This window comes from Patagioenas fasciata, chromosome 1, assembly GCF_037038585.1.
Source record: "Patagioenas fasciata isolate bPatFas1 chromosome 1, bPatFas1.hap1, whole genome shotgun sequence".
Lineage (NCBI taxonomy): Eukaryota > Metazoa > Chordata > Aves > Columbiformes > Columbidae > Patagioenas > Patagioenas fasciata.
This window is the reverse complement of record NC_092520.1, coordinates 57107127-57135062: the sequence shown is the minus strand read 5'-3', so window position 1 is coordinate 57135062 and position 27936 is coordinate 57107127. Positions and strand designations below refer to the sequence as shown.

The window sequence follows — 27936 nt, the reverse complement described above, 5'->3', positions numbered from 1 at the left end:
TTTGCTCCAGACTACACAGCATTTAGCAGCACCAGACACTGTTCACGACCACTGGACCACCACGAAAAGACAATGCAGTGGAAAATACCTTAAAGATTTGTTCAGCCAGGTTGCAATCTGAACCGGTGTGGCCATCCGGCTTTTATTCTGTCCTGGCACTGGTGTGTAAGGTCAGCTTGATGCTTTGCGAAGCTGCACCTGGAAACGTTTGCCATCGGCTTAAACCAGACTTTCACAGTCGCTTCCAGCACACCGTGGTCCTGGGCTGGTGCTAAACCAGTAGCAGTGGCAAATATTAATAAATGCTGTTAATGGGACAGCGGGCAAGGGGAAAACTCGACTCATGTGGCATTAAAACGCGCGTGCACGCAGCCTGCTCAGCACTCAGAATATGGACAGACTGAGGAGCATCTGTGCTGGGGGGGGGGGTTATGGAACAAATAAGTAATTGCTGTTTTTACTAAGTAAAGCAGAAAATTACAGCATATCAACAGCCAAGTGTGTTTGTTGCCTGGGAAGAACCATTTGTGTTCCAGTTTGGGCTTTTTTACTCATTTGAAGTCTGGGCTTCAAAGCACACTAAAAGCATTTTAATTATTATTATGAGTTGATGTCCTTGTATAGATTTAAAGTCTACAAATATAATTGGCAGGGGGTGGGGGGAGAGAAGAAAGCAAAATAAGTAAATCCAAGCAAATTTTCCTTAAACAGTGAAAGGTGGAGGAAGATGCAGCTCTAAATAAACACCTTTGAAAACACGTAATTCTTTTCAGAGAGCACATATTGTATTAAAAAAAATCTGTCTTGGTTTATCAGAAAAGTGTGTGGCTACGGGTATGTTTTCTTAGCTACATTCAACTCTTTTCAAAAAGACATCCTCCAGAATAGCATTCCTTAGGGACAGTGTTTCAGGGTTGACCAGAACATTAAACCATATTATAATTTTCTCTTCAATGAAAACACGGCTTTGTAGTGGAGGCAATGCACGGTTCTCAAGGCGAGTGTTATTAGGCTGTATGTGTTTTCTTAGAAGGAGATTCATGGAAAGAAAAAAGCTTTATAATTTACTGCAAGGAAAAAAATACGGAGTACATGTCATGCATAGCAAAAGAGATTTTACAAAGAAGGCACTAAGTTGAGTGCTTCACTTATCTTCAAGAATGCTTCTACATAGTAAGTGTGGGGATTGGTTTAACATGAGCTACAATATAGATAAAACACACACATAGAATTCTCTGTGACCATTTGTATAGGTAACTGCAAAAAAATTGTCTGTAAAGTAAGGTAAATATAAAGCAATTGCCTCCTGTGCCATAAAGGGGTTCTGCCTCACTCTTTGAGAGGTCACCGCTGAACAGCACACATTCATATCGCATAAAATCTGTTATTCTTAACATGAATACAAAGATTTCTAACCCATCTTTCACATTTGAAATACTGTTTTCTTAAATTAATCTGCCAACTAGAAAGTATCAGTTCTGAAATGGTGAGCAAAGTTGCAAACTGCAACAAGAAGATTCTAACACATTCATAAATGACTGTGTTTAATATGCATATGTGAACACGTATTTTTCACACACGCACATTTAGACTGATTTATTTGGATTAAAAAAAAATACTACAGATTTTGAACAGGTTTGCAAATGCCTAAATTACTTTAAACCAGGAATTTTCTTCTTGTTTGTGAAATTCAGGTTGCAACTTTGTTTTCTTCAGTATGTTGTCAAGTGGGTAGATTTAAATTCATTAAAATTGAATGAACTAGAGGAAGGAAACAAATTATGTTAACCAATAATTTACATATACTCTGAACACGGCAAACACTGACAATATTATGAAAACCATGTGCACAACATGCTAACGGAGAATTGTAAAGCTGTGGCATTTGAGTTGTGTGCACACAAGTCCAGGCACACACAGGCGTAAGCACAAAAGACAACAGCCCCACTAAACAGCTACCAAAAATACACCCAATTGGCCTAATACTAGACACAACAGCTTGAGCATTCTTAGGAAAAAAAAAGTCAGAAACTCACCAAATCTTGGTTTTAAAAGCATGCTACGTATCCAGAGAGAGAGCATTCTGAACAGTCAATTACTTTCACATTTTGTCCCAGGACTTTAAAAGTTAAAGGCATAGTTCTGCCAATTGTGAGATGCCCCATCCAGCACAGACCACCCACAACTACTGATTTTCCATCTGGTGAACAAAACAGACATCTCCCTAATTATTTTTAAAAAGGTTTTTTTTCCTAACATACTTCCTTTATTTGTCTGTGACCTGGAACTTAATGGAAAACCTGGTAGATGCCAACCTCATTTCTTGTAATGAAGCATCTTATTTTCCCTACTTTAAGCACGCTTATTTAAAGGCTGTTTAATAGAAAGTTATTACCTAAGCCGATCTTTGATAGTACCTAAATTAGTAAATAGTTTGAAATTAGAACAACTTTATATCGAACCCTAAATGTTCTAGTTAAATATTAACCAAGTTCTTCCCTTAAACTAGTATATTAAAACAGAAAGTGATGAGGTTTACAGTCTTGTATGCTGGGTTCCCATATTGCCAGTGTCAAAATTTATGCCTTTTTTCAGCAATATGGTTGCCATTGCCAGCACCACACTTATAAATGCCAACTGTAATTAAAATCTGGCACCTTATACAAGCATTAAACACGCTTAAAGATTAAAAAAAAAAAAAAATCTTTATTTTAAAATACTCCTTGCAGTTTATGCAAGCTTAAAAAAAAAGTTATTCTTCTGCCAGTTTTAGAAACATGGCAGAAAAAAAACCAAGGTACAAGTTGTCCTGAAAATCAGTCTGGAAAAAACGATATAGTGCGCTAATCTTTCACAGTGGATGCACATGAGGGGGAGATGGCAAAACCCGGATTTTTTACTTGAAAAGGACGACAAAGAAATAGCGCATTTAAAAATCTGGGCCCCAGGCAGACACGCAGGGCAGGTAACATGTAGCCTTTACCTCAGCATCCTTTACAGTGGCTGCTATTGTTCCATGAACACACAAAGCCCCGTCGCTCTGGCGGCGAAGGCCCAGGCAGGGCCACAGGCCCTGGAGCCCGATGAGGGAGACGGCAGATCATGCGGAGAGGAACGGAGGCCGGGGTGCACCCGCAGCCTGTTTGTGTTAATAGTTTTGGGGAGGTGGACGCCACCATGTAGGTTTTTCATGTGTGACGCACCCGTCATTGCTATGTCCCCGTGGCTCTAGCAGCGAGCAGGGGGCTGGGCGGCTGGTTGAGAAAATCCTCTTCTGGGCTTGTCAAGGACAGAAGTGATTAGCAGAAGGCTCAGGACATACAGATAAAACATACAGGGTTACCTTAGGAAATAACCGCAAGGAGAAGGGGAAGCTGGGGAAATAAGCCCCAGCAAAATTTCCAGCCATAAATTCCTTTTCTACTTACTAGAGGGATACTTGTGAGTTACGCAGCTGGTTTATGGACCTGCTGAAGATTAGGAACCCATGTTCATGAGAGGTTACAGAATCATAGAATAATTTTGGTTGGAAGAGACCCTTAAGATCATCAAGTCCAACCATAACCTAAATCTAGCACTAAACCATGGCCCTGAGAGCCTCATCTCTGTGTCTTTCAAATGCCTCCAGGGATGGTGACTCCACCATTCCCCTGGGCAGCCTGTTCCAATGCCTGACAACCCTTTCCGTGAAGAAATTGTTCCTCATATCCAATCTGAACCTCCCCTAGTGCACCGTAGGACCATTTCCTCTCATCCTATCACTTGTTACGTGGGAGAAGAGACCAACACCCTCCATGCTACAACCTCCTACGCAGCAAGGCTGAGCCAAGCCCACAGCAGTGGGAACACAAACAGCCCAGCGCTGGAGCACCCTGAGATTTGCTTTGGTCTGGCAGCACTGCATCAAGCACAGGTCTCTGTTGTCTCTGGTCATTCATCCCGGCTGGGAGGTGAGGAAGAGCCGGACAACCATCCTGTCAAGTAAGCTGCTGGAGAAGGATCACCTTTTGGAAACTCAGCACCACTCACAGGCTCTGCTTGTGGGGGAATGGATATTAAAAACCCACAGCCTACCCGTTGCCAAGTTGATCTTTTAAATAGCCAGCAAGAGAAAGCGGTGTTTTTTCAAAGCAATTTGATGAAAGGTTATGAATTAGAATTGACAGGAACAGCTTCTGACATGAGCAGCAGATGGAAAGGAACCACAATGGTGTCTGTCTCGAAGTCTGAGGACCAAGGGCCAACCGCAGCAGGACATAGTGTCTTCATTGTGAAGGAGTGATGACCGAGACACACTCCATCCTGTCCTCCATATCTCATCCTGCTGGTGCCTGAAGCAACATCTTTCTTGTGATCCTATGAGCAGAAGTAGTAGTTAAATTTCATGGTGGTGTGTCCTATATACTAAACGTTTATGGACAGGACTGAAAATTTTATCCTCCCATTTTCTTGACATCACATTCTTGGCTGAACTTCTGGATCCTTATGTTAAATTTGCATTTATGTTTATCTTGTAGGTACCTCGGTGATTGGTGACTTTCAGCAGGATGAAATATTTTAAGCCACTTATTTTAAAATGATGAGTTAAACTACTAAGTGGGAAACCTTGAGTTAAATAATTAATTTGAATCTTGTTTTCCCACTTAAACATTTTAGTTATTTTCTTGGAGAAAGGTTAATTCTCAGTTTGTAACCACTAAAGTATGTTGCTTTGTAACTAAATATAGCTTTTACACTAAATTTGGCACTTCTTATTGCTAGCCAGAAGGACAGATTAGCTCCACTGATATATATTTAAGCTTTTCTATACCTCATTATACATTTTTTCAGATTAATTCACTGTTTTTGTTAGAAAACCATGTATGGCACAATTCTTCTTTACTAGCTGATCCCTTTGTGCTTACTTATGATTTATGTTTCTTTGGATGGAAACTGAAATGCAACTTAAAATGCAGCGACACGGTTTATCAGTTGCATAGCAGTGTCTTAAAGAGGTTAGACTACTAAAGAAAATTGTGATTTGATTTAAAAATCGACCTATTAAAATAACTCTGTATTAGGCAGAATTAGCACCAATCTAGTATTTGGTCATAAAATCCTTCAATATTGTAGTATTAGCAAATCTAATTCTCTCATAATTAGCTTTTATTCACAGATTGGTATAGAAGAACAGGCTTTTCTGCTTACATCAACTCCCAATTGGTCAAGTTTGAATGAATTAGTCATTTAATTGAGCTAATTGAATATATTGAAGAAAATATTCTCTTGGTACTTGCAGAAAAGACTGATCTCAAAAGCCAGCTCTGCACTTCAAACACCTCAAGCTTCCAGAGTTCAGGCAGTGATTTTCATCAGTTCAATGGTCTGACCCACCACCTGGAAGCATGAACGCATCATTTCTATTTTGTTTCTTACACACATATATATATTTTTACGATTTGGATTACAGTAAGCTTAGGCCTTGACATCATTTTAATATATTTATTTTTAAGAAGAAATACACTTAGCATAAATTTTGAAAACTGTTTTTGTTATTTATTTCTTGATCAGACTTAGTCTTTAGCAATCTCACTTGACTCAGGGTTCAGTTCTTTGCCTGTCATTTAGTTCCAGAATGATTTTTTTTTAAATGAAGCAAGGTGCCAACATTACCATTACAAGTGGCAGAAAGCAGCAAGACCTACATGTCAAATATTTCTTAATAAAAAAATACCAGAAAATAAATATTTGTATCGGTTGTAGAACAGGCTGAAAGTGGTCTGAAAACAAAACTGGAAATGTCTGACATATTAAAAATCTTCAGTGCCTTTCTCTTCTAAACTAACTCCCTTCATGGTTGTGGAGCAGAGACATCCCGCAGCCGTCCCTCTCCACACGGTAGACCCTGATGGCAACAGATTAATCAGGGCGCGGGTGAGTATCTTCGTCTCTGAAGTCAAAGCCTCCAAACATCTTTGCAGTATGGGAAAGGCCCAAACTACTGCTGGTTTCGCCCCAGAAGTTTACGTTTGGTTTGAAACCATTTAATTTTGCCATTAGCATTGCATAATGAATGGGCGATTTTATATTGTCACACACTATAGAAAACAAATCTAAACCATCATGTCTTCATTTTTCTTTTTTAGATTCTCCCATTTGTTGTGTTTTAAGGTTAGTAGATCATTTTTTTCAGGCAAAAATGGTCAAAGAAGCTGTTAAAAATACTCTTGCTGCCAAAAAAATTGAGCCCTTTGCATATTCATTTGCTGGTTTGTATTGTTCAGGAACATCCGTGCTGAGTTCTTGCAGGACAACAACCTGCTAATAGCATGTGTCTTGGATCATGACACTGGCCTTAAAGACAAAGTTGACTTAACTGAACTCCGCATCGTTTCAAATGTACTCAAAGGAAATCTTTCTTGCCTGCATAAATTCAACAGTGGACTTCAATTTTATTTTGGGAATGCAAAAATCTGGAAGTGCCAAGACACCTTTCTTGGTCTTAATGTGCCTCTGGGAAAGGACTGTGGTTGTGGTGGTTTTGTTTTGGTTGGTTTGTTTGTTTTGTTTTTCTTCTACTGTAGAGGACAGGGGGTTTTATCTGTTCCAAATGTTTCAAATTATTGAATCTAGACAAGCTTCTCCATATTTTAAGATTCCATATCAGAATGGAAAAAACTTAGGAAATGCCATTTCAGCATTCCTCTGAGTATAGATGAAGGTGAAGCTGGGCAGGAGCTCTGGGCTTGAGAATGTTCACGTGGGGAGGAAGGAGCACTGCTCCGGCTATATTTGTCAGAAGAGGCAGAGGATATGGGTAGAGAGAAAAGCCTTTGATTTTTAGCCCTATAAAGCTCTACAGCATCAAAATCTCTGGCAGTAGGATTTAGTACTTTCAGACAGAAGTGATTCAATGCAATCAAACTTCTAAAGAGTTGAAGGGTTTATGTGGACTCAGCCTTGCTGGGAAGTAAGAAACTTTTCCTCCTAAAATAAAACTCGTCCTCCTTATGTAGGGAAAGCTGGGGGGGAGGGCGAGGAAATGATCCATTCTACCTGTAACCTCTTTTGTAGAGTGTCATAGCCTTCACCCAAAGATAAGCACTGTTTAGCACCCCTGTGCTTCACATGCTGTACCAAGTGCAAGTACGACAAAGTAACTCATGTAAACTGGTGTTCAGGCAGCACCCGAGTCAAATTTTCATCTAAGCTGAAAGAGGCTGCTGTGCTTCAGGCATGACAAAAGTAAAGAAACACGTGGCAAGAGACTGAAAGAGTAAAACACAGTTAACCAACAGCAAAAAAAAAGAAAAGGGGAAGGGAAAAAAAACCCACAAGAGCCGAGACCAACATCCTGCAGCAACCCACTGAAAGAGATGGAGATTTTTGGCATCGGTCTGCCTTTTGCAGAGCTCCACCAAAATTTGGTTGACTGGCCTCCACACAGCATATAATTGTATCTGCACGACAACCCTGCTGGGCTGACAGCTATATAAAAGTGTATGAAAGAGGTTAAGGGAAGAAAAGTTCATAAAGAGATGACTATCCCCCTGGAAGATGGGTTTTGCTGACCCAACACCATCAACTTTCGGAACCTCATTCAGAAAATACCCACAGAGGATTCCTGAAAAGGTAAAACTGCAACTTAGGAGAAAACCCTGGAATTATGCTTTCTGGTAGGTATGATACCTGAATAGATCAGGTTAAACTAGATAGAGTGTTCTTAATTTATCTTGAGACAACCTCTCTTGAAACAGGCCACCACAGGAGCTCCTTCCTGTAGCACCACAAACACCAGAGTCACAACGCGTAAGAAAACAAAACCTCTCATTAAAAAAGTCATTGTACATTTTCAATGTCATCATATATTTTCATTATTTATGGGCACTACGAGACATCTGTCTCCAGAAGTAAGTCAAAATATGGTACAGAAGGAAGGTGGGCTTTTGGAAAGTCATGTGCTATCTCTTCTGCACCGAACCTCCAGTGAAGCACTGCAAAAGCTCTGCCACAGGGGTCTCAGACAAAGCCAGCACATCAGAGGAGGAAGCACCATCCAATTCTGAATCATTTAATACAATGTCACGTCTCTTTTCCTGTGAATTAAGCTAGAATAAGATTTATTTCATGTTTTGAAATCTGGCTGGAGGGGAGAGAGGCTCCAGAGCAGCAGTCTATGCTCAGAGCTCCCCATTTCATATGATTTTGGCAGTTAAGTAGCAACTGCTTTATATATACATATATATATGTGTGTGTGTGTGTGTGTATATATATATATATTTTTTTTTTAACTATTCAACAGATGTTTGCTGGTTACAGTGAAACCACCAGAAAGGTCAAAAAACGATATGTTCTTACAAATTAAACTGCCTTCTCATAATTATTACTCATCTGCTCTAGGTTGAGACAGGGCTATGTGAAAAAATATTGAATTTCCATTGTCACTGAAGCAGCTGTGCTGTGAGCAGAAAACCTCACGTTGCAGAGGGGGTGCAACCTTTTACAAGCCCTAAAAGCTCACACTGTACATGAAGTTTTCAAAAACTGAAGATGAATTGCATGTTTTGCTTTGCACAGTGCCTGTTTGAATTATACTCTACTTCTGATCCTACTTTAAAGCTCATTTCATATGCTTACTGTTGTTGTCACAACACAGAACACAAAGAATGATTAAAATGTGAATAAATCCTGGTTTTTAAATAGTATTTTCCAAAATTTACCTATTTATCTAAACCCTTGTATTCCCTAGGAGAAATGGCAACACGTTAGTTCACTCCTGCCCAAGCAAAACAGAAACACGATGTATTATATTACATTATATCATAAACTTTGGCAACCAGTATCTTCCTTCAGGACAAACCACACGTGTTGCCCTCTGCCTTTAACAGGAACACATGGGTTCCAACTGTCTGCCATTAAATTTCAGGGTTTAAAACCTGCAAACAAACACACGGTAGAAGTTAAATTATGCACTACTGCTCAATTTGACGTGTGTACTGCAGGAGGACGGTCTGAAACAACAGTTCAACATTTAAACAAAACAAATAATAATAACTTTAAAAAACAGACAAAAAAGACGAAAAGGGGGCATCATTCTGCGACTGAACTTCTTACCTGCCACATCTCATTTCTCCCTGATTAACTATCTGTCCGTGCTAAGAATATTGCAACCAGCCAAGAATTGAAGTGAATCGTGTTAGCGAGACAAATTTTGGGACACAAACCGACGGGAGACTTTTCTTTATGTTTGGAGCATTAAAGTGAGGCAGGAGCAGGCAGCAAAGTGAGGGGGTGAGAAGGGAACTGGCCATTAACTTATCAATTCCAGGCCTTGGCTTTCTAATTGACAACCTCAGGGCTACTTTCATCACTTGTCGACTTCAAACCCACACTCAATTTTTCCTTTAGATAATGATGCAACTATAACATAATGGTGTTTCTGACATATTGCAGCATGTAGCGGTAGGAAGATTTCCTCAATAGCTTGTTGGTTTTTGTTTTGTTTTGTGTTTTCCTTTCCTGTTGAACTAACTGTGAAACCGTTTTCACATCTATCAACTTCTCAAAGAAACAGTTAGTAAGCAAATAGACTATACTTCCAGTATGTTAAACTATTTGGTACTGGCTCAACCCAAATCACCTTCAGTGTTTTAGTACTGCTACAGATTTGACAAAAAATAAGTGAACGTTTATCCCAACAAGCCTGCAAAGCATGCATTTGTATATAAAGCCTAAATGAACGAGCCCACAAAAATCTATAAATGCCCTACAAATTAGAGAACTTAAATGAAAAATACCACAAAAAATGTCATTAAAAATACACTGATGACATGCCATCTAGAAATTGTATGTCCTTCACAAAGAAAATACAGGAGCAGCAGGAATGCTGCCTTGGACACATCCCTACAGAGAGCTGGGAAACCCCAACTCGCGTCCTACCATAGAAAGCCGAGTGGTTGCTGAAGGCAGCCAGACCATCTAGAAAGAGCAAGGTACTCAGATATGTTTATCACATTTTGACCATTAAAAAAAAATTGTCTAGTACCAGCATGTCCATAGGCAACAAAGCAGCTGGCTCTAACATAAACAGTCACATAACTGTCTTTTAATAGTGGATATAAAGGTTTGAGTCCTGCTCTGCAAAGGCCCTGGGGTCACACTAAACTCAGTGCAGTGTTTGGGGCCCCGAGCACGTCAATTGAGGCAACAAAAGCAGTGTCAGAAAATGCAATAATACCAATACACTTCTGAAGTGCAGCTGCTTCTCTCAACGTAGGGAAGGACAACAGTTTGGATACCGTGCCACATAGCCAGCTGCTGCTGAAAACGACATGTGTAAACACACAGGTACTGAATTGATACAGATCAATAAAGCAAAGACACTGCAAAGAGACTTGACATGCAGTCAGCTCTTGTCTTCACTGGAATTTAGGCTCAGATGGTGCAATCTGGTACCCAAATAACTTCAGACACGGCATGTTAATGAAGCCGTGAATGCTGGCTTATGCTGGCTGGACCAGAAGAGTTCAGCTTTGGCCATTCAAGATTACAGGTACAGATGCTTCATTTCAGGGCAGCAATTGCTGTATTTTGGTCAGAAACTTAAAAATGATTGCTTCAACTCTCATGTAAGGAATAGAATAATAGAATCACTTTGGCTGGAAGAGTCCCTCAAGATCATTGAGTCCACCATTAACCTAACTATAGCACTAAACCATGTCCCTGAGAACCTCATCTACCTGTCTTTTAAACACTACAGGGATGGTGACTCCACCACTTCCCTGGGCAGCCTGTTCCAATGCCTGACAACCCTCTCTGTGAAGAATTTTTTCCTAATATCCAATCTGAACCACCCCTGGTGCAACTTGAGTCCGTTTCCTCTTGTCCCATCATTTGCTACGTGGGAGAAGAGACCAACACCCTCGTGCTACAACCTCCTTTCAGGTAGTTGCAGACAGTGATAAGGTCTCCCCTCAGCCTCCTTTTCTCCAGGCTAAACAGCCCCAGTTCCCTCAGCTGCTCCTCATCAGACTTGTGCTCCAGACCCCTCACCAGCTTTGTTGCCATTCTCTGCACTCTCTCCAGCACCTCAATGTCTTTCTTGTACTGATGGGAAATAAGAGAGAAGCGCATAGGGAAAGCAGTACCTGCTCTGAGAATAAACACTGGCCTCAACATTTCCTTGGGCTGCAGCTCTAGTGCCTTTCAGGTTTTCTAGGGCCATAAAGCTGCAGCATATTCTGTATTTAGTAGACTGTATTGCCTGTTTAGAGCCATACTAGTAAGTTTTATGAAGACCAGGCATGCTGGCGTTATCACCCACTTTGTTGAAGATCTTTCTTCATTTGAAGTGTCATGCATGCTGCTACTCCCTTCCTTCTCAAGCAATAAGGAGATGAGAGCTCCCCCTAAAAAATGCCTGGCCCACATCATAGGCAAAGGTCGCCGCTTGCAAAATATTATTAAGAAGTCAAGAGAAGCTGATTTTATAGTCAAATTAGCAGCTCAGCAAAACAGTGGGCTATGGCAGCAGAGATAATAATACAAGAACTACAGCTGATAAGGTTTTTACTGGGATCATTGCCTGGGACGTTTTGAGGGGTCTTTTGGGCAAAAGAGATATCGACACAAGGAGTGTGAAAACCCAGGCTGTTACATCAACTTTCAGAGGCAGGTGTTTCTCCATTTTTTTCAAGCCCAATCCCCACCACCTTTGCAATGCTGCTGCTCCATGGCTGCAGCCAGCAGCACAAGCCGGTTCCCCTCCTGCGTTTGGAGCGCGGGTTTTACAAGCCTGTTTTGCCTTCCTGCAGGCACTCTGAGCTTATAAATGGCACCTTTCAGTGTCCTGAATTATGAAGGGCAGCTAGTCCCGAATTCTCCTGTCGCTTAATGATCTCACATAAAATGAGGTCTACAAAACTTTTATTACCGCTTGCAGTTCAAATTCACAGGTGAAGAACCACCAGGGAAAGGATGGGGACATGTCTCTTGCTTTTGCTCTCCTAATTTTCCAGGTGCAAGAAAGTTTCCCACTTGGGCTTGAACAATTAGTTAACTCTCAAAGCAAAGCCTGATCTAAATAAAAAGACTGCAGTATGTTACCCCGATAAGCACTGGGAAAATCCAAGGAGAAACCACTTGAGAGCACCACACACTAGCATCAGATTTAGGTTAAAAAAAACCAAAACCAAACAGGTTAAAAAACCCTACCTAAGCATTTCGTTATTGTGTTTTGTTTTCCACCTAATTTTATTCACTTATCACCACTAAGTATATCTGACACTCAAAGAATTATACATGATATTTAATTAAAACACTAATTGGTCCCTCCCCTATTCCGGTAATAACATCTGACATTTGGAAAACATACTGTACCTCAGTAGTCCAAACAAAAATTCAAAAGGAAGTGTTTCTAAAAAAAATAAAGGATTTTGTTTGTTACAAATTACTTCTGCATTTATATAAAGATTTAACGATTCATGGCATGCCAAATACAGTGCTAATGAGCTTTGGGTTGTGTTTTTAATTTTTGTTTGTATTTTTTTTTTCTGCTAAAAACAATTACTACAGGCCATACAAATGCCACTGCATAAACCAGGAAACCTAGTAAAACTGTAGGTGAAATTGGCATTTTGTTTCAAGCATGGCTCAGGAGTCCAATTCACTTGTTGGTGAGCTGCATATTTCAAATAGCACTTGCATCTCCTCCAAAAAGGAAGCCAGGTAAGATGCTTTCAAAAAACATGTTTACAACACACAGTAATGAAAAAGAAAAATTAAAGAACATGACCTCACCATTTAATTCCCACCTTCAAAGGACAAAGCATCTTAGTCTTTCTGCTTTCTTCTCCACTTTCCAGTGAAAGGTAGATAAATTAGCAGAAATACAGGCTCTTCATTCTCGGTACCTCTTTGGAGGATATGTGCCCAGAGAACCTTAAAAACTTTTGTGGGGAGCATTATTAATATTGTTCCTGGCAGTGAACAAGTTTTAAAGCCTACAAAAACACCGTCTAGTCATAGCCGTGCAAGTCTTCCTTTTTGGTGACCTGGTCTCAAGAAACAAACAAAAATGAGTGGAAATTATGCCCAATTTTCTTTCATCATTCAGTTATGCTGATCACTGCCTAACTCAACTACTAACTAGATACCAAGAACAGTCCTTCTACAACAAACCTTGCCATCTACCACATAGAATCATTGAATGGTTTGGATGGAAGGGACCTTCAAAGGTCATCTAGTCCAACCCCCTGCAATGAGCATGGACATCTTCAACTAGATCACCTAAACCACATGTTGATCACAGTCTAATGGAAGTCTTACCTTGACCCTGCTTTCTCCAGCCCCTTCACCTCTGCCTCTGGGCCTAAGAGGACTTTCAGACACCTAAAAGAAATAATTCAAAAAATAATTCAAAATTTTTGCAGAGAGTGTAGGGATCCTGCCAAGCTGCAGCCAAGCCAGTGCCCACTTAGACCACCACAAGTAAGGACAATATCAGTCCCTTGGGCTTCGGTCTTCCAAGTAACACATGTTATTCCAACGGCTTTCAGAAAGCTTTTAAACTGAAAATATACAAACATACAGGATGTTGCAGGTTTAAAGAAATTATTATAGTTATTGCCTAGCAGCTGATAACGTTGCCAGGAAATAGAAATATGTCTGCAATGAGCTAGCCTTGTTATGCCCATATTCAATATTTCCCCTACTTTCTTTGAAATGCATTTCAACAACTTAAAAAATAAAAACCACCAGCTCCCCAAAAACCAAACACAACAACAAACCAAACCAACCAAACAAAAAACCAACTCATAAAACACAACCCCCCTACCCGACAGAATGAGGGAATGAAAGATATTCACACTGACCAACCCCACTCTCCAGTTTATCTCCCCCCAAAATCCCACTGACAGTATAAAGAGTGGGGAATCAAACCCTTTTATTACCGAGCCCGCAGCAGATAAAGTGGCAATTGTGGTTATACAGTATTGGAAGTGTAGCTACAACATAGCGTGACAGCTTGTTAGTGTTGAAAATATATAAGCTCTTTGTAATTGTGCCTTTGGAATGCCATCTGTCTTGAATTAACATCCACCTGGGATCATGTTTCGATGACCAATATGGACAGATTACTAGAACTTTAAAACCTCGCTTTCTTTGTAATTGACATTTAAACTGTTTGAAGTTTCTCATTAAGTCCTTTTTTACAAATTAGGTGCAGATGTATAAAGCTAAATGTACAGTACTAAGGGAAATTAGGTCACCTGAAAGCTCAATAATAAAATGTATCAACTGTTTAAGTGCAATGAGTACATTAAAATTTAGAGATCGACTTTATGCCCTGAATTCTTCAGTGTTTCATCATTTCCCTTTCATCACTGTAGAGCCGCTGATGCCAATCATTTTTAATTAAAACAGCAGAGAAGAAAGCGGGTTTGGCTGCTCAGCCCATGATGACTGGTCAACCCTGGCCCATAAAGGGCAGGAGAAGACCAGGCAGGGAGCCCCAGTGATGCCCATTTCACAGGGACACGCAAATCCTATTTACACCAGTGATGCCAGGAGATTTAAAGGGCACAGGGATATCTGAGAGGTAAATATAGCAGTGATGAGAAAATAAGGGGAAGAATTACAAAGGGGACTAATTCAAGACCCAGGGGCTCAGTAACCAGGCAGCTGACCTCCAGACTCACTTGCAGCCAAAGTTCTGCAGACCTGCTGTGCTCCATGTGGCCTTGTGGGGCGGGAGAGAGAAGCATGAAAAGGGCAGTGGCTGGAGAACCACCTCCATGCACAGGCTGGCCGACAAAGTAAGGGTGAACTGAGTATTTCAGCTTTCCAAACGAGAAGGCTCAGAGAAGCATGAGAAAGGGGTCTGGGAGAGACCATCACCAGGAGCCTACCTGATGTGCAGAGGACAGGAGCAAATACCACACTGGGCTTCATGACCCTACAAAGCTGTTAGCATCAAGGAGCTTGGTAGAATGACTCATGAGAGCCTTCAAGTCCAGCAGCCCCATCTCCCCAAAAGGCATTAAAACCCCAGAAAACCCACTCACCCAGCCTTTATGAGTAGCCAAGAAATACTGCACAAGCCTGTGAAGGCTCAACACTGGAAGGCCTTGAGCATCCCCCAAGGGAACAAGCATCCTCCTTACCCATGCAGGGCCACAGAGCAGGGGTGGCATTGGGCCTCCAGACAGCATCCTGCAGTTGGCTGCAGTGAAACTCAAGACGATCAAGAAGGTTTAGTAGCAGGTCCATTAACCCTCTCTCCCAGAGAAATGTCCCCTGGGATAAATTAGGACACTGCCTACATAAAATGCACAACTGAAAATCCTTTTGGCACCACAACTAGCGTGTCAGTTCTTGACATGATGCCTGGGGGCGTACCATGGCTCCCTGCTCGTAAGCATGAAGATGCAATGGAAGAAGCAGTCTTGTCCTAAAAGCTGGTAAACAAGACAAATACACTGTCAACCAAATCTTTTTTTGTATGCTTACACAACGTCATCTCCTCTTAAGCACATTGTCTTCAGTACAACTACTTATTACAATGATTTTAAAAAGTTCTTCTGCTCACATCTCCTTATAACCCTATTCTAGTAAGCTACTAAAACTCATTTTGCAAAAGAAGTGTAAACTTTCAGCTGGGTACATTTCTGCTGCTTCTGATAAACAGCCAAGCAACTTTGGTGTGAAACTGGTTGCGCATCTGTTTGCAAGGCGAACAGTTGATCTCAACTGGTACCAGAAGACGATGGCAGAGGATTCTGGTTTCCATATCCATGGACTCATACACATCTCCAGTTCAAGGAGAAATTTGAAGAAAAATTATGTGTATTTTTAAAAGAAAGAAAAATTAAACCAGCCATATGTAAGCAAACTGCAACACCTGAGAGAGAACAAAACCTGACCAATATAATACAGCAAGTTGAAAACGTTTTCCAGGGAGGGATAGCCTAATTACCTTGTAAATGTGAATGAGACAGAAAACGCTCATACCCAATGAGAAAGATTTCTAAGAAAAGTGTATTTGTACTCAATTCTGTTTCGCTCACACATTTTATGAATACTGGCTTTCATTCAGCTAACAGGTCCAAAAAGGCAGGTACAGGACCAGGTAGGACTGTCCAGAACTGTGTTAGCTTTAAGCAGACTGGTTGGAGTGCCAGCAGTGATTAGCTGGACACACTCAGCTTTGCGGCCTGCTTCTCATTAGCATTAATTAGCCAGCATCATACCTCTGCTGCTGCCAGGATGAGAACTAGCTCAGGCAGTAGTTTTGCAGTCCTTAATGCCGAGTATGGAGTTGCCAGAATGCACAACACAGAGCTGACGTTGGCCCCGTGTCTTTCTGCCAAGGGCAGAGGCGAGCGGAGACGCGGTTCAGCAGAAAGCTGGAGCAGCGTGGACAGGTGACACCTCCTTTGGTGTAAGACCCCCCAACACAGCTTTAACCTGGCAAAAACGCCTGAGTGCATTTGAAATACGAGAACTAAGGCTCAGCTTTGTAACGTGCTTCGTCTGACCTAGCGGCAATGGCTGATGAAAGGCCCCATCCCACATCCCCCAGACATGTGGCCCAGTGATGGTGGCTACAAGGAAAGCTGAAGCTCCATCAGGTCCGTCCCCAGAGGATCACAACACTGGGGACTCGATTAGCGGTGTACAAGGTGTCTCCTCTCTCACAAGAGCCACTATCAGGTTCTCACCTCACCAGTAATATTATTTTAGGTGAACAAAAGTGACCTTGTAAAAAAGCAGATTCTGCAGATACAGCTCAACAGTTCTGCCAGATAAAGTGGTTTTATCACCAGAAAGTCACACTTTCAAATAAATTTCACCCTGAGGCCATAATCTCGAAAGACAGACTTTAAAATGTGTAGAACATAAAATGAGTGATTTTCTTGGATAAAGCTTCAGGAAGTAAATCCCTGACAGACTTAACACACTATTGATATTCTTGGTTATAGCTCTACACATGCCAAGCAGCATCAGCTACTGGTAAGGACCAATATTCATGTCTTTCCATTTAAACGTTGCAACAAAGAATAAAAGTATTTCACAACTAACAAAGGGGAACCTTTTAATTTGCTAGAACAATTTCAGCTCTCATTGCATTAGCACCCTCCAGTGTCCAATCCAAGAAAAACAACATCATCATTAATTTGCCAAGTAGCTGCAAAGTTGGAGTGTGAAACACAAGACAGAGCAGAGGAGAGAAGATGGCAATTGGAGATGACAGAAGAAATTCCCAATTCTAGAAGTTTTAGATGACGTAGGCACAGTCCCTGAACAACATCTGACAGAGGGTTGGTTAATTACTCTTCTCAGGCTCCTTTCCTCCTAGCGAAGCAAGTGTGCTGGTGTTGGCACCTTTGGAACAACACGCTCTACATACCCACACATTATATTCCATAGTCTGCAGCGCTCCACCAAAATGTGAGCTTAACGATACCACTTTAGATTGATTCAGTATGGGCATGTGGGCATAGATCTGCCTGGAATATGACATTTAAATAAATACATGTAATAAAACCTTTTCAAACACAGGCAAAGCAGATGTGCACTTGGCTAGCCAAGGGCAGACAGATGATCAGGCTTACATGTGCGATGTTCTTCTTTCACAGCATAATCACCAAGCAAAGAGAGAACCCTTCACAAAGATCTGTTAGTGAGGAAGTTTTCATAGTCAATGCTTTACTCCAACATTGTCTTTAAAAGCACATTTGAAGTTCTTGACAACAATGACAGGAAGAACACCTACATTTGTTATGAAAAAAAAACAGCTGGAAGGAGGTTTTTTGATCTTTTTCCAACAAGACAAAATTCTTCTGCAGACAGGAAAAGCTGAAAAGGCTCTGGAACATTGCAAGTAAGCAAAACCACTTTTGGGTACCATAGGCTTAACCTGTCTGCTAATGACACAGATACTCTGTCCGCATTCTCACAGGAGCACTACACAGTGGCTTTTCAGGGGCAGCAACACCCACATGAGGAGAGCATGGCGCCAGCTTGAAATCAGGCGCACGGCATCAGAGATACCTGCTATAATCTGGGTACCAGCCTGACAGCGTGGCAATGAGTGCTGTGGGACACAAGCACCAGGGTCTGGACCCAGAGGCACCTGCCAACTCCTGCTAAAGACCAGGGAGCTGCTAATTAAGTCCAACCAACACGTGCATCAATTGCTGATGTCTGAAGTCATCCCTGGATTTTCTCTCCCTGCTGCACATGGCTACACGGCTGCCCAGCTCAAAGTTGAGCAATGACTCCCTGTGCCTCATCCTGCTCTGGCCTCTGACTGCTTGGATGCCCCAAATTCTGTGGTCTCCACCTGCGTGGTGGCCTCTCGGGTTGCACAGCAATACTGATGACAAGGGGCAGGCAGTCCCCACCGCAGGGAGGCCATCATGTCCCCTAGGAGTCAAGCGAGGCGGCTGTGGTGCTCAGCAGCCACATCTCATCCTGTGGCACCACCGGCCAAGGAATCTCCTTCTGACCACAGCTAGAAGAGACCAGCCTCACCACAGGCAAGTGGTCAGCCTCCTCTCCCAGCCCTGAACATACAAACATTATCATCTGATTGCCCTCACATTGGGTAGACTTCTCCCTACATTATAAATATTCAAAATTTCTCATGACCAGAAATAGAAAAGCACAGTATTTATGATTCTGCACCAATATGGGTTAGGAGGGAAAAAAAAAAAAAAGGCACATCCATGCATGGATCTTCTCCAGAAACAGGCTCTAAAAGCTGAAGGAGGTAGGCTGGAAAAATGACCCTGGGTGCTCTGCAGGACAATGTTACTGTGGGCAAGAAAGATTAACGTGGATTTTCTGAGTTCTTCACACTGCCTCTAGCACAGCACAAAGCAGTCCAGCTGTCCCTGAGGTTCCCCAAGAACACCAGCATCAATATTGCGTGTTCGCAGTAACATCTATATTACAGTTATTATAGACTGAATGCTCTTTAGTCAGTCAACTATAAAATATTTACAGTATTGTGGTCTCAGCAGAGATTGCAAGAATTTAAAGCTTTAAATATTAAAATGAATTAACACTTGATTTCCTGCCTAATATAAGTTCTAAAAAAATCTGCTCTCCCTCTAGAAGTGATGTTGAAAACCTCCCTTAAATCAGCGCAGAACAAACAATCACACAGGCAGAAGTCATTCCCTGCCTGCAGGTAACATAGAATAGTTTGGGTTGGAAGGGACCTTCAAAGGTCATCTAGTCCAACCCCCTGCAATGAGCAGGGACATCTTCAACTAGATCAGATTGCTCAGATGCCCGTCCAACCTGGCGTGCAATGTCTCCAGGGATGGGGCATCTACCACTTGTGCAAGTTTCACCACCCTCTGTAGAAAATTTCTTCCTCATGTCCATGCCCCCTGACAGCTATTTGGCCACCTGTGGCAAAGCACCTGGTTATCATGGTCTCTTTGCAAGTGAACATACATTGTCTACATAACAATCTCTTGTCCAGCAACCTTCGTGGCAGGAGCAGGGGGACAAGGCACCCCTCCAGACTCACACGGGCCTCCCCAGGTGCTGACAGGGCTGCCAACAGACCCACTTCGGCCCACATCACGACCTGTGCTCAGCTCCATCCAGGGTGGATTATCCATGGAGGAGGCAACACAGTATTCTCTTAAAAAGTGGCAAGCCCACAGTGCGGACCCAGCCCCTGCTGGTTTTCAGAAAATCACAGAATGTCAGGGATTGGAAGGGACCTCGAAAGATCATCCAGTCCAATTCCCCAGGCAGAGCAGGAACACCTAGATGAGGTTACACAGGAATGTGTCCAGGTGGGTTTTGAATGTCTCCAGAGAAGGAGACTCCACAACCCCCCTGGGCAGCCTGTTCCAGTGCTCTGTTACCCTCACCGCGAAGACGATTCTTCTCATATTTAAGTCAAACCTCCATATTTATAAACATTAATGAGGTCACCCCTCAGTCTCCTCTTCTCCAAGCTAAAGAGACCCAGCTCCCTCAGCCTTTCCTCATAAGGGAGATGTTCCACTCCCTTAATCATCTTCGTGGCTCTGGGCTGGACTCTCTCCAGCAGTTTCCTGTCCTTCTTGAACTGAGGGGCCCAGAACTGGACACAATATTCCAGGTGTGGTCTCACCAGGGCAGAGTAGAGGGGAAGGAGAACCTCTCTCGACCTACTAACCACCCCCCTTCTAATACACCCCAGGATGCCATTGGCCTTCCTGGCCACAAGGGCACAGTGCTGGCTCATGGTCATCCTGCTGTCCACCAGGACTCCCAGGTCCCTCTCCCCTACACTGCTCTCTAATAGGTCATTCCCCAATTTATACTGGAACCTGGGGTTGTTCCTGCCCAGATGCAAGACTCTAACACTTTTCCCCTGCAGGAGATGGGGCACAGCGGCCCTGTAGGTCGGAGGCTCAGTGCAGGAATGGGGAAGACCCCGGTCACTCCCCGCGCAGCAGCAGCAGCACCAAAGTGGACAACCGGGCAACGGTAATTTTGCGGTAACTGCAAGAAACTAGTTTCTGCGCTCACGTTCCTTGTGCCCGAGCAACCAGCGCCCCCACAGCGGGGCACAGGGCGGGGGCAGGCGGGAAGGAAAGGCCGGGGCTCGCCCGTGAGAGGCTCCCCGAGCTGCCGCCCGGCGGCATCACCCAAGGAATCGGCGGACCCGCAGTTTGCCCCCCGCTGGCGCACGGCGGAGGCGCCCCGGCCCAGCCCGGCCCGGCCCGGCCCCCACAGCCTCTCCCGCAAGCAGCCCGAGCCCCCCACCACCTGTGGCAGCCCCAGTCCGGCCTGCGGACCGACACCACCCGCTCGGTGGGGCAGGGGAGACCCCCCCGGAGCGCGGCTTCCAGCAGGGAGGGGCGGCGCCGGGGGTCCGTCGGTCCCGCCCACCACACTCGCGTCACTCGCAGTCCCCGCGTCACTCACAGTCTCCACCTCCCCCGGCGCAGCCCGGCCCGCCAGCAGACCCACGCTGCCGCCGCCGCAGCCGCCATCACCGCCGTCTAGGCCCCGCCCCCCTGCGGCCCATTGGCTGGGACGGTGGCGTTCCCCGCCGCCGCTCCTCTCCTCTCCGCGGCGCTGATTGGTCAGGAGGGGAGAGGAGGCGTGCCCTGCGCCACGCCCCCCACGTGCCCGAGCCAGCCGGGCGCCGCGGGGCGGGGGCGGAACGTTGAGTGCTCACGGGGCGGGGAGTGACCCGCGGCCTTTACTGGCCGTTGGGTGGGTGCGGTCAGCGGCTCGGGTGCTGGGGCCCGGCCGCGCCAGGAGTCAGCACTGGGCCTGTGCACCCCGGAGCGGAGGACGGCTCAGTGGCTCTGGGTGGCAGTTCCCTTCGCCTCCGTGCTGCTCCAAGGCAGGCCGCTGCCCGCGGTGAGGGCGCAGCTTCCCAGCCAACCGGCTAGGCCCCTCCGAGCCAGCGAGCCTGAAGGGGAGTTGGGCTTACACCTGCCTCAGCCAGCCCGAAACCGGTCAGGGGTGGCGTGTGTAAGGGCGTCAGCAGCTCCTCCGCCAAAATCACAATGCCCGGTGTCATCTCTTCCGCTCCTTAGCCAGCTGTAGCTGTAGTGGTAGAGGTATGGTGATAGTGGAACTTAACACAGGCAGCTCACAGAATCACAGAATGGTCTGGGTTGGAGGTGACTTCTGGTGATGATCTAGTCCAACCCACCTGCTAAAGCAGGTTCAGCCAGAGCAGATCTCGCAGGAATGTGTCCAGGTGGGTTTTGAATGTCTCCAGAGAAGGAGACTCCACAACCTCTCTGAGCAGCCTGTTCCCATGCTCTGGCACCCCCAAAGTAATGAAGTTTCTCCTTGTGTTTAGATGGAACCTCCTGTGCTTCAGTCTGTGCCCATTGTGCCTCATCCTGTTGTTGGGCACCACTGAAAGGAGTCTGGTCCTATCCTCTTGACACCCATGCTTGAGATACTGAAAAACCATTGCTATGGGGTGCTGGTGCACACCTTGGTATACACATGGGCATAGCAAAACTTACACAGCTGGGCTGTGTTTGTGGTGAGGCTGTTAGAGTCAGCAAGTACTTCAAGAAGTGCTGACTGAACCTTGGTGCTGGCCTGGGCCACTGCTGCAGCAAAGGCTTTTGGCTCAGGACCCTTCAACTTCAGAGGTCAGTTCTGGCTGAGTGGCTTGTGCTCTGCACATCTCAGTGTGGAAATAACTGCCACAAGTGGAAATGGTTCGTTTCTTGGCAGGGGATAAAGAACCGAGACCAAAGGTAACATATGGCTGGACTCGATCTTGAGGTTCTCTTCTCACTAAAATGATTCCATGATTCTATTCTATATGAAGTAGCAGGGGAGGGGACAGGAAGGAAACAAAATTGAGAAGGAAAGGCTACTGAAAACAGAGCAGGGATTCTGCTGATGCTGTTTTCCATCAGTCCAAAGTTAGACTGAGAATATATTTTTCCTTGCCATGCTGCTCAGATGTGCTGGAGTGACCACAAAGCAAAATTCCAGCAAGTTTCTCCAACACTGTGGATATTTCAGCCAGCTTTCCTAAGGACAGGAGTTTGGATCGTGCTGACCACCTGTCCGGTGCTCCCATCCCTGCCCTCCTACAACTGCTGCACAAGTTGCCCATCTTGGACCAAGTCTGGTCATGAGAGAGAGATCTCCAAGACACTCTCTTTCAACAGCTTTTATAAAAGCAGAAAGATAATGAACCGCCCCCCTCCAGCCAGTGCCCCCACTCCTTGGAAGGCCCAGACTCACACCTTATGGAAGAGTTTTTTTATTTTCTAGTGTTACTAAGTTTTGCCCTCTAAGTTTGTTCTTTCCCTGACACACAGTTTGTTTTTATTTGTCAGAGGGCTGTGTTGAAATTTTCCCATCTGGCTCAGCATCACTTTACTGGGAAAACAGCGTCAGCAGGTGTGTTTCCCCTCCTAGCACAATGAAATATGCTGTTTTGAAGAGCTGTGCTGAAGCATGAAAGTGACCTGTGCTTAACTTGCCTCTGTAATCTTGCGTGCTAGTCATGGGTAATACCACTTGAATCTGACATAATGTGATTAAAAAAAAAAAAAACACATTTCCTGGAATCACCAGTAGCATGATAGTGTTAACCCTTTTCAGTGTCGGTCCAGTGAACTGTGTGTGGCAGAGACTCTTCCTTCTCCCTCTCAGCACTACCGCCTCCCTCCCTTCACCCTCTCCTTCTGCCAGTCTTATTTCTGTGGGGAACTTTTCCTCATGAGGGATGATATGGCACAACGTGAGGGAGGAGAACCTGTGGCTTGTCTCCTGCTCCCTTCTGATCTCCATAGGGACAGGGCATTTCACTCCTGGCACCTCTCTTGTCTTTTCCCTTTATGGTTCCAAAACTCCTGGGTGCACAAAATGCTCTCCTCGCCCACTTCGATGATGCCAGCCAGCAGTGGGGAAAAAAAGAGATGTATAGCTCCTGCCAGACCCTCTTGGCCGTTGTTTCTCTGTGGCTTCCCATGCCAGCTTGGAGAGGATGAGAGCAGGGGGTACAGCTGACCAGTGACAGACCGCTGCCACCCCAAATGTGGATCTCTCTTGCAGCAATGGCATTTGGTGCTGCAATGTCAGGTGGAGGCAGGACACCACGGTGACAGTGGATCACATGTTGCCACTGCATGCAGAGCAGCTTTCAGGTTTTGTCAGAAGTCCAAACACCCTTTTTCAGCATTAATACCAGAGTGTAGGTTTTGTATAAACCGGTATTGGAAAGCTTGGGGTAGCCTGGACCGCTCATTTCCAAATGACACATGCCCCTTTGACTTTTAAATGGTCATAGGAACACAGGGAGATCAATTAAATCTCATCACTGTCTTTTCCCTTCTGTATTCTGGGAAAAATACTGTTGGTCTGTCTTGCCCTTTTAAAATTGGAAGCCTTTTAAAGATGCTGTGTTTTCCATTAATCAGATTAAGCCAATGTAACATTTTCCAGGATACTCAGAAGGTATTTATGAGCCTAACTCCCACAGACATCCTCAAGAGTTAGGCACCCAGGTGCTTGTGAGCATGTGAGTCTTATCGCAGCAGCATCTTTGGGGCTAAGACCCTTGGAGCCATATGTGCATGAAGAATACAAGGAGAAATGGGTCTCTGAGCTCAGCTGGGGCTGGTCAGTATTACAATAGTTTTTGGTGTCTCCTTGCAAAACCTCTTCTGCACAAATGTTTCAGCTGAACGTATGACAACTACACACACAAATTAGTCAGAGAGAGCGATCCTACAGCTTCTCAAATAGAAAATAAATTATGAAGACTGAATGACTCATAGACTGCACTGTTGAAAATAATTTTGCAGTTGTAATGGTCTAGGCAAAATAGTCTAAAAAAAAGATAACTGCCTACCAGCTTTCCTTCTCTTCTATCAATAAAGCATCACAGCAACCACGGTGCTACAATGTACATTTCATGTACACTAATTTTTTCAACTGTTGCATTTCAAACACCTTTTTTGTAAAGGTGGTCTACTATCTTCTGAGGTGTTGAAAGTGTAAGGTTGCTATGAAAGAGCAAATAAATACGCTGGCAGAAGATATGGTTGTCATTGTTCTACACTGATTTTCTAACTCTTTAATGATCTCATAATGGTATTATTGGTGACTAAAGCAGGTATTTTTGCACAAGAATGGGAAAAAGATGCAGTGTAGAGCAGAAGTACTTAGGACTATTAATGAGCCATGGTGATAAAAATAAATAATCTGTTATTGGAGTCTGTGTGGAGTATGAGTAAAGACCTGTGTTGCTGCCTGAAGCTATTGCACTTCAGTGTCCTCTTGACACTCATTTGCTTTGATTTTTGAGAGAGAAATGAGCATCATAGCAGCCAGGGAGCGATGTGCCTTCCTCTTGGTGCTGTGAACACAAGGGATGTCCTCTCCAGCTCGTTGTGCAAAAATGGGAAACAAATAACTGTCGGCACCAATCTCGCTGAGATTCCTGTGTGTCTTTCCGACAGACTCTCATTTTTGCTGGCCAGCTGTGTTAAAGTGCCCCTGTGGTGAACATGCCACTTTGGGCCTGGTCTCTTACCTCACCAAGTGTTTGCAGGCGTTGCAAAGTCCTCAACTGACTTCTGTCTGCGAGAGCACTCATTACCTGATTGGAATTTTCTCCTCCAGTGCCTCCTGTGCCACCAAACTGCTGACAGTGTCCGCTCAAGTTAGAATCACAGAATGTCCTGATTTGGCAGGGACCAAACAAGGATCATCGAGTCTAACTCCTGTCCCTGCACAGGACAACCCCACAGTTCACACCATGTGTCTGAGGGTGTTGTCCAGTCTCTTCTTGAACACTGTCAGGCTTGGGGCTGTGACTGTGGTGAGGTCTCCCCGCAGTCTTCTCCAGGCTGAACAAACCAAGTAATTTTAGCTGCTCCTCATACGGCTTCCCCTCCAAACCCTTCATCAACTTCATAGCCCTCTTCTGGAGACTCTCCAGTAGCTTTATATCCTTTTTATCCTGTGGTGCCCAGAACTGCACACAGTGCTCCAGGTGAGGCCGCGCCAGTGCAGAGCAGTGCAGGACAATCACCTCCCTCTCCCGTCTGGCAATGCTGTGCTGGATGCACCCCAGGACACGGGTGGCCCTCTTGGCTGCCAGGGCACACTGCTGGCTCATGTTAAACTTGCTGCTGAAATTACAAATCTTTGTTCCATCCTTCCCAGCTCTATCTTAGCGGCAAGGAAAACACAAAGGAGCATTGCAGGGTTTTATCCAGATTCTGGCTGCTGGCAGTGGGTGGTGTTTGGTCTCCCCTACACACTGTGTTTGTTTTTCCAGGCTTGCAGAATGAACACACTCATGGAAGGAGCTAAACCTCTGCTCACCGCTGTGCGCACCCCAGGAAGCCCATGCTGGCCTCTTGCTGACCTTGTGCCACAGGTGCCAGCAGAGCTCTGCCCATGCTGACACAGGCCATGCAAGGTCTCTCAGTCCTTCTGGGTCCTGCTGGTGCCAGCCCTGTGAGCACAGAGCACACCACTGCACCCCTAGGCCTTTCTGCACAGCACACCAAGGCCCTTTTCGCAGGCCAAAGTGCCACTCATCCCCCCCAGGTCTCCTGCAAGAGCAAAGTGGGAAGATATGTTCCCCTCCAGATGCTGCCATGTGGCCATCCGTGGGCCTGGTGAGACACTCGTGTCAGAAGATCTCTTCAAACTCCTGCAACAGGAGCATACCTACCAGGCCACCTCTCAGTCTCTAACCCAGCTGCTGTCCTGACTCTTGAAGAGCACTGCCTTCACCACCTTTGGTTTTATGTGGCTCTCTCAGACCCAGCAGCAGCCAGGAGGTTCATAGAATGATAGAATGATTTGAGTTGGAAGGCACCTTAAATATCATCTAGTTCCAAGCCCCCTGCCATTGGCAGGGACAACTTCCACTAGACGAGGTTGCTCAAAGCCCCATCCATTGTGGCCTTGGACACTCACAGGGATGGGGCATCCACAACTGCTCTGGGCAGCCTGTTCCAGTGCCTTACCACCCTCATGGTGGAGAATTTTTTCCTTTTTTGTAATTTACATCTACTGTCTTGTCAGTTTAAAGCAATTATCCCCTGTCCTATCACTACAGGCCCTTGTCAAAAGTCCCTCTCCAGTTTTTGTGTAGGTTCCCTTTAGGTACTGGAAGGCTTCTCTAAGGTCTCCCTGGAGCCATCTCTTCACCCATCTGAACAACCTCTACTCTCTCAGCCTGTCTTCTCAGGAGAAGTTAACACCTCCACAGCACCACCATGGATCATCTGGCCATCAAGAAACTGTCTTCAGCCTCACAGCACAATGATCAGCAATGACATCTCCTAAGAGACCTTGGTTGGGCCTCACTGGCTTTTCTGGAGGATTGGATTGACATGGCCTGGACAGTAGATTAAGGAGGTACTAGAAAAGGCAGTAAAAGTGTAGGTGGCTAAGAAAGGGCAAGGAAAGGAAGAGAAAGGATTTTCAAGCCAGAAGAAAGGTGGATGTGAGTCATAAAGTGCTGAGGACTTTGTGCGGTCAAAAGCTAATAGGGCAGCGCACTTGCTCCGTGTATAGTGCAAGAACTATTTCATTGTGCTCCGGAAGTTCCTGACAGTGCAAGAGCCATCTCCTGTTGGCACATTTGTGTTAGGAGACCTCATGATGGTGCAGCTCAACCCTGCCCTAGACACTGGACCCTGGTGTCCCAAACAGGCACTGGAGCACAGTGTCTGCTTCAGTTTCCTTCAAAAGGCATCCAGTTCCTGAACTTTACAGATGCTTTGAGAAGCAACCCAGGGCATGGTAAGAGCAGTGATGGGATTTCACTTTGAAACCACACTACTGCTTCAGACCTACTGGTAGTGTAAACACAGCCCAAGACAACAAACTCTTCCTTAGGTTTAGGGTACCGTAAATACTGCCTGGACCTCACATAAGGTGTGACATCCATGGAGAGCTCAATCCAGACATTTAAATATGAGCCCTTAAGTCCTAAGTGAGACATCTGCACCAGGCAGCAGATACGTCACAGGACTCAAACCGTTCTTGAGCCCCAACGTCTGTTCAAGATGCACAAAGAGCATCTCAAGTGCACGGAACACCTAGGGCAGGCCACCAAATGGAGCCCATGGTACTGCCATCCTCATTGCCTGAGAGTTTGTGTTTCTACTGGCAGTCTGGAAAGCTGATCTAGACTTTGTGTCCCTACACCAGGCAGTACCCCTGTCCTTCACTGCCACTGAGGCTGCGAGGTGTGTGGTAGCACCTGGATCTCTGGTGGAGCAGGTGCCAGGGCCATGTGTGCTCAGCATAATGTTGCCCACAGTTCCAGTCTGTCACACGTGTGCCCATCTCCTGGGAGAACTGCCATGGCCCGCTGCTCCACACAGAACCAACAGCGTGCCCATGTGCAGGGATGCAGCTGGGCCTGGGACAATTTGGCTCCTCCTGTAGGAGAAGGAGAGCCCAAAGAAGAACCTGCTT

General features: G+C 44.8%; 1 protein-coding gene across 2 annotated transcripts in view; it reads right to left on the bottom strand.

Annotated features, from left to right (window-relative positions):
• The window catches only part of CLYBL (citramalyl-CoA lyase), a 179669-nt gene extending 158664 nt beyond the window's left edge, over positions 1 to 21005 (bottom strand). For both annotated transcript variants that reach the window (XM_065847709.2, XM_071807024.1), the window contains exon 1: positions 20920 to 21005. In XM_065847709.2, the coding sequence (XP_065703781.2) occupies positions 20920 to 20987 (68 nt within the window). In that variant the 5' untranslated portion in view covers positions 20988 to 21005. The remainder of the gene's footprint in view (positions 1 to 20919) is intronic.
• Between the last annotated feature and the right edge of the window lie 6931 nt (positions 21006 to 27936).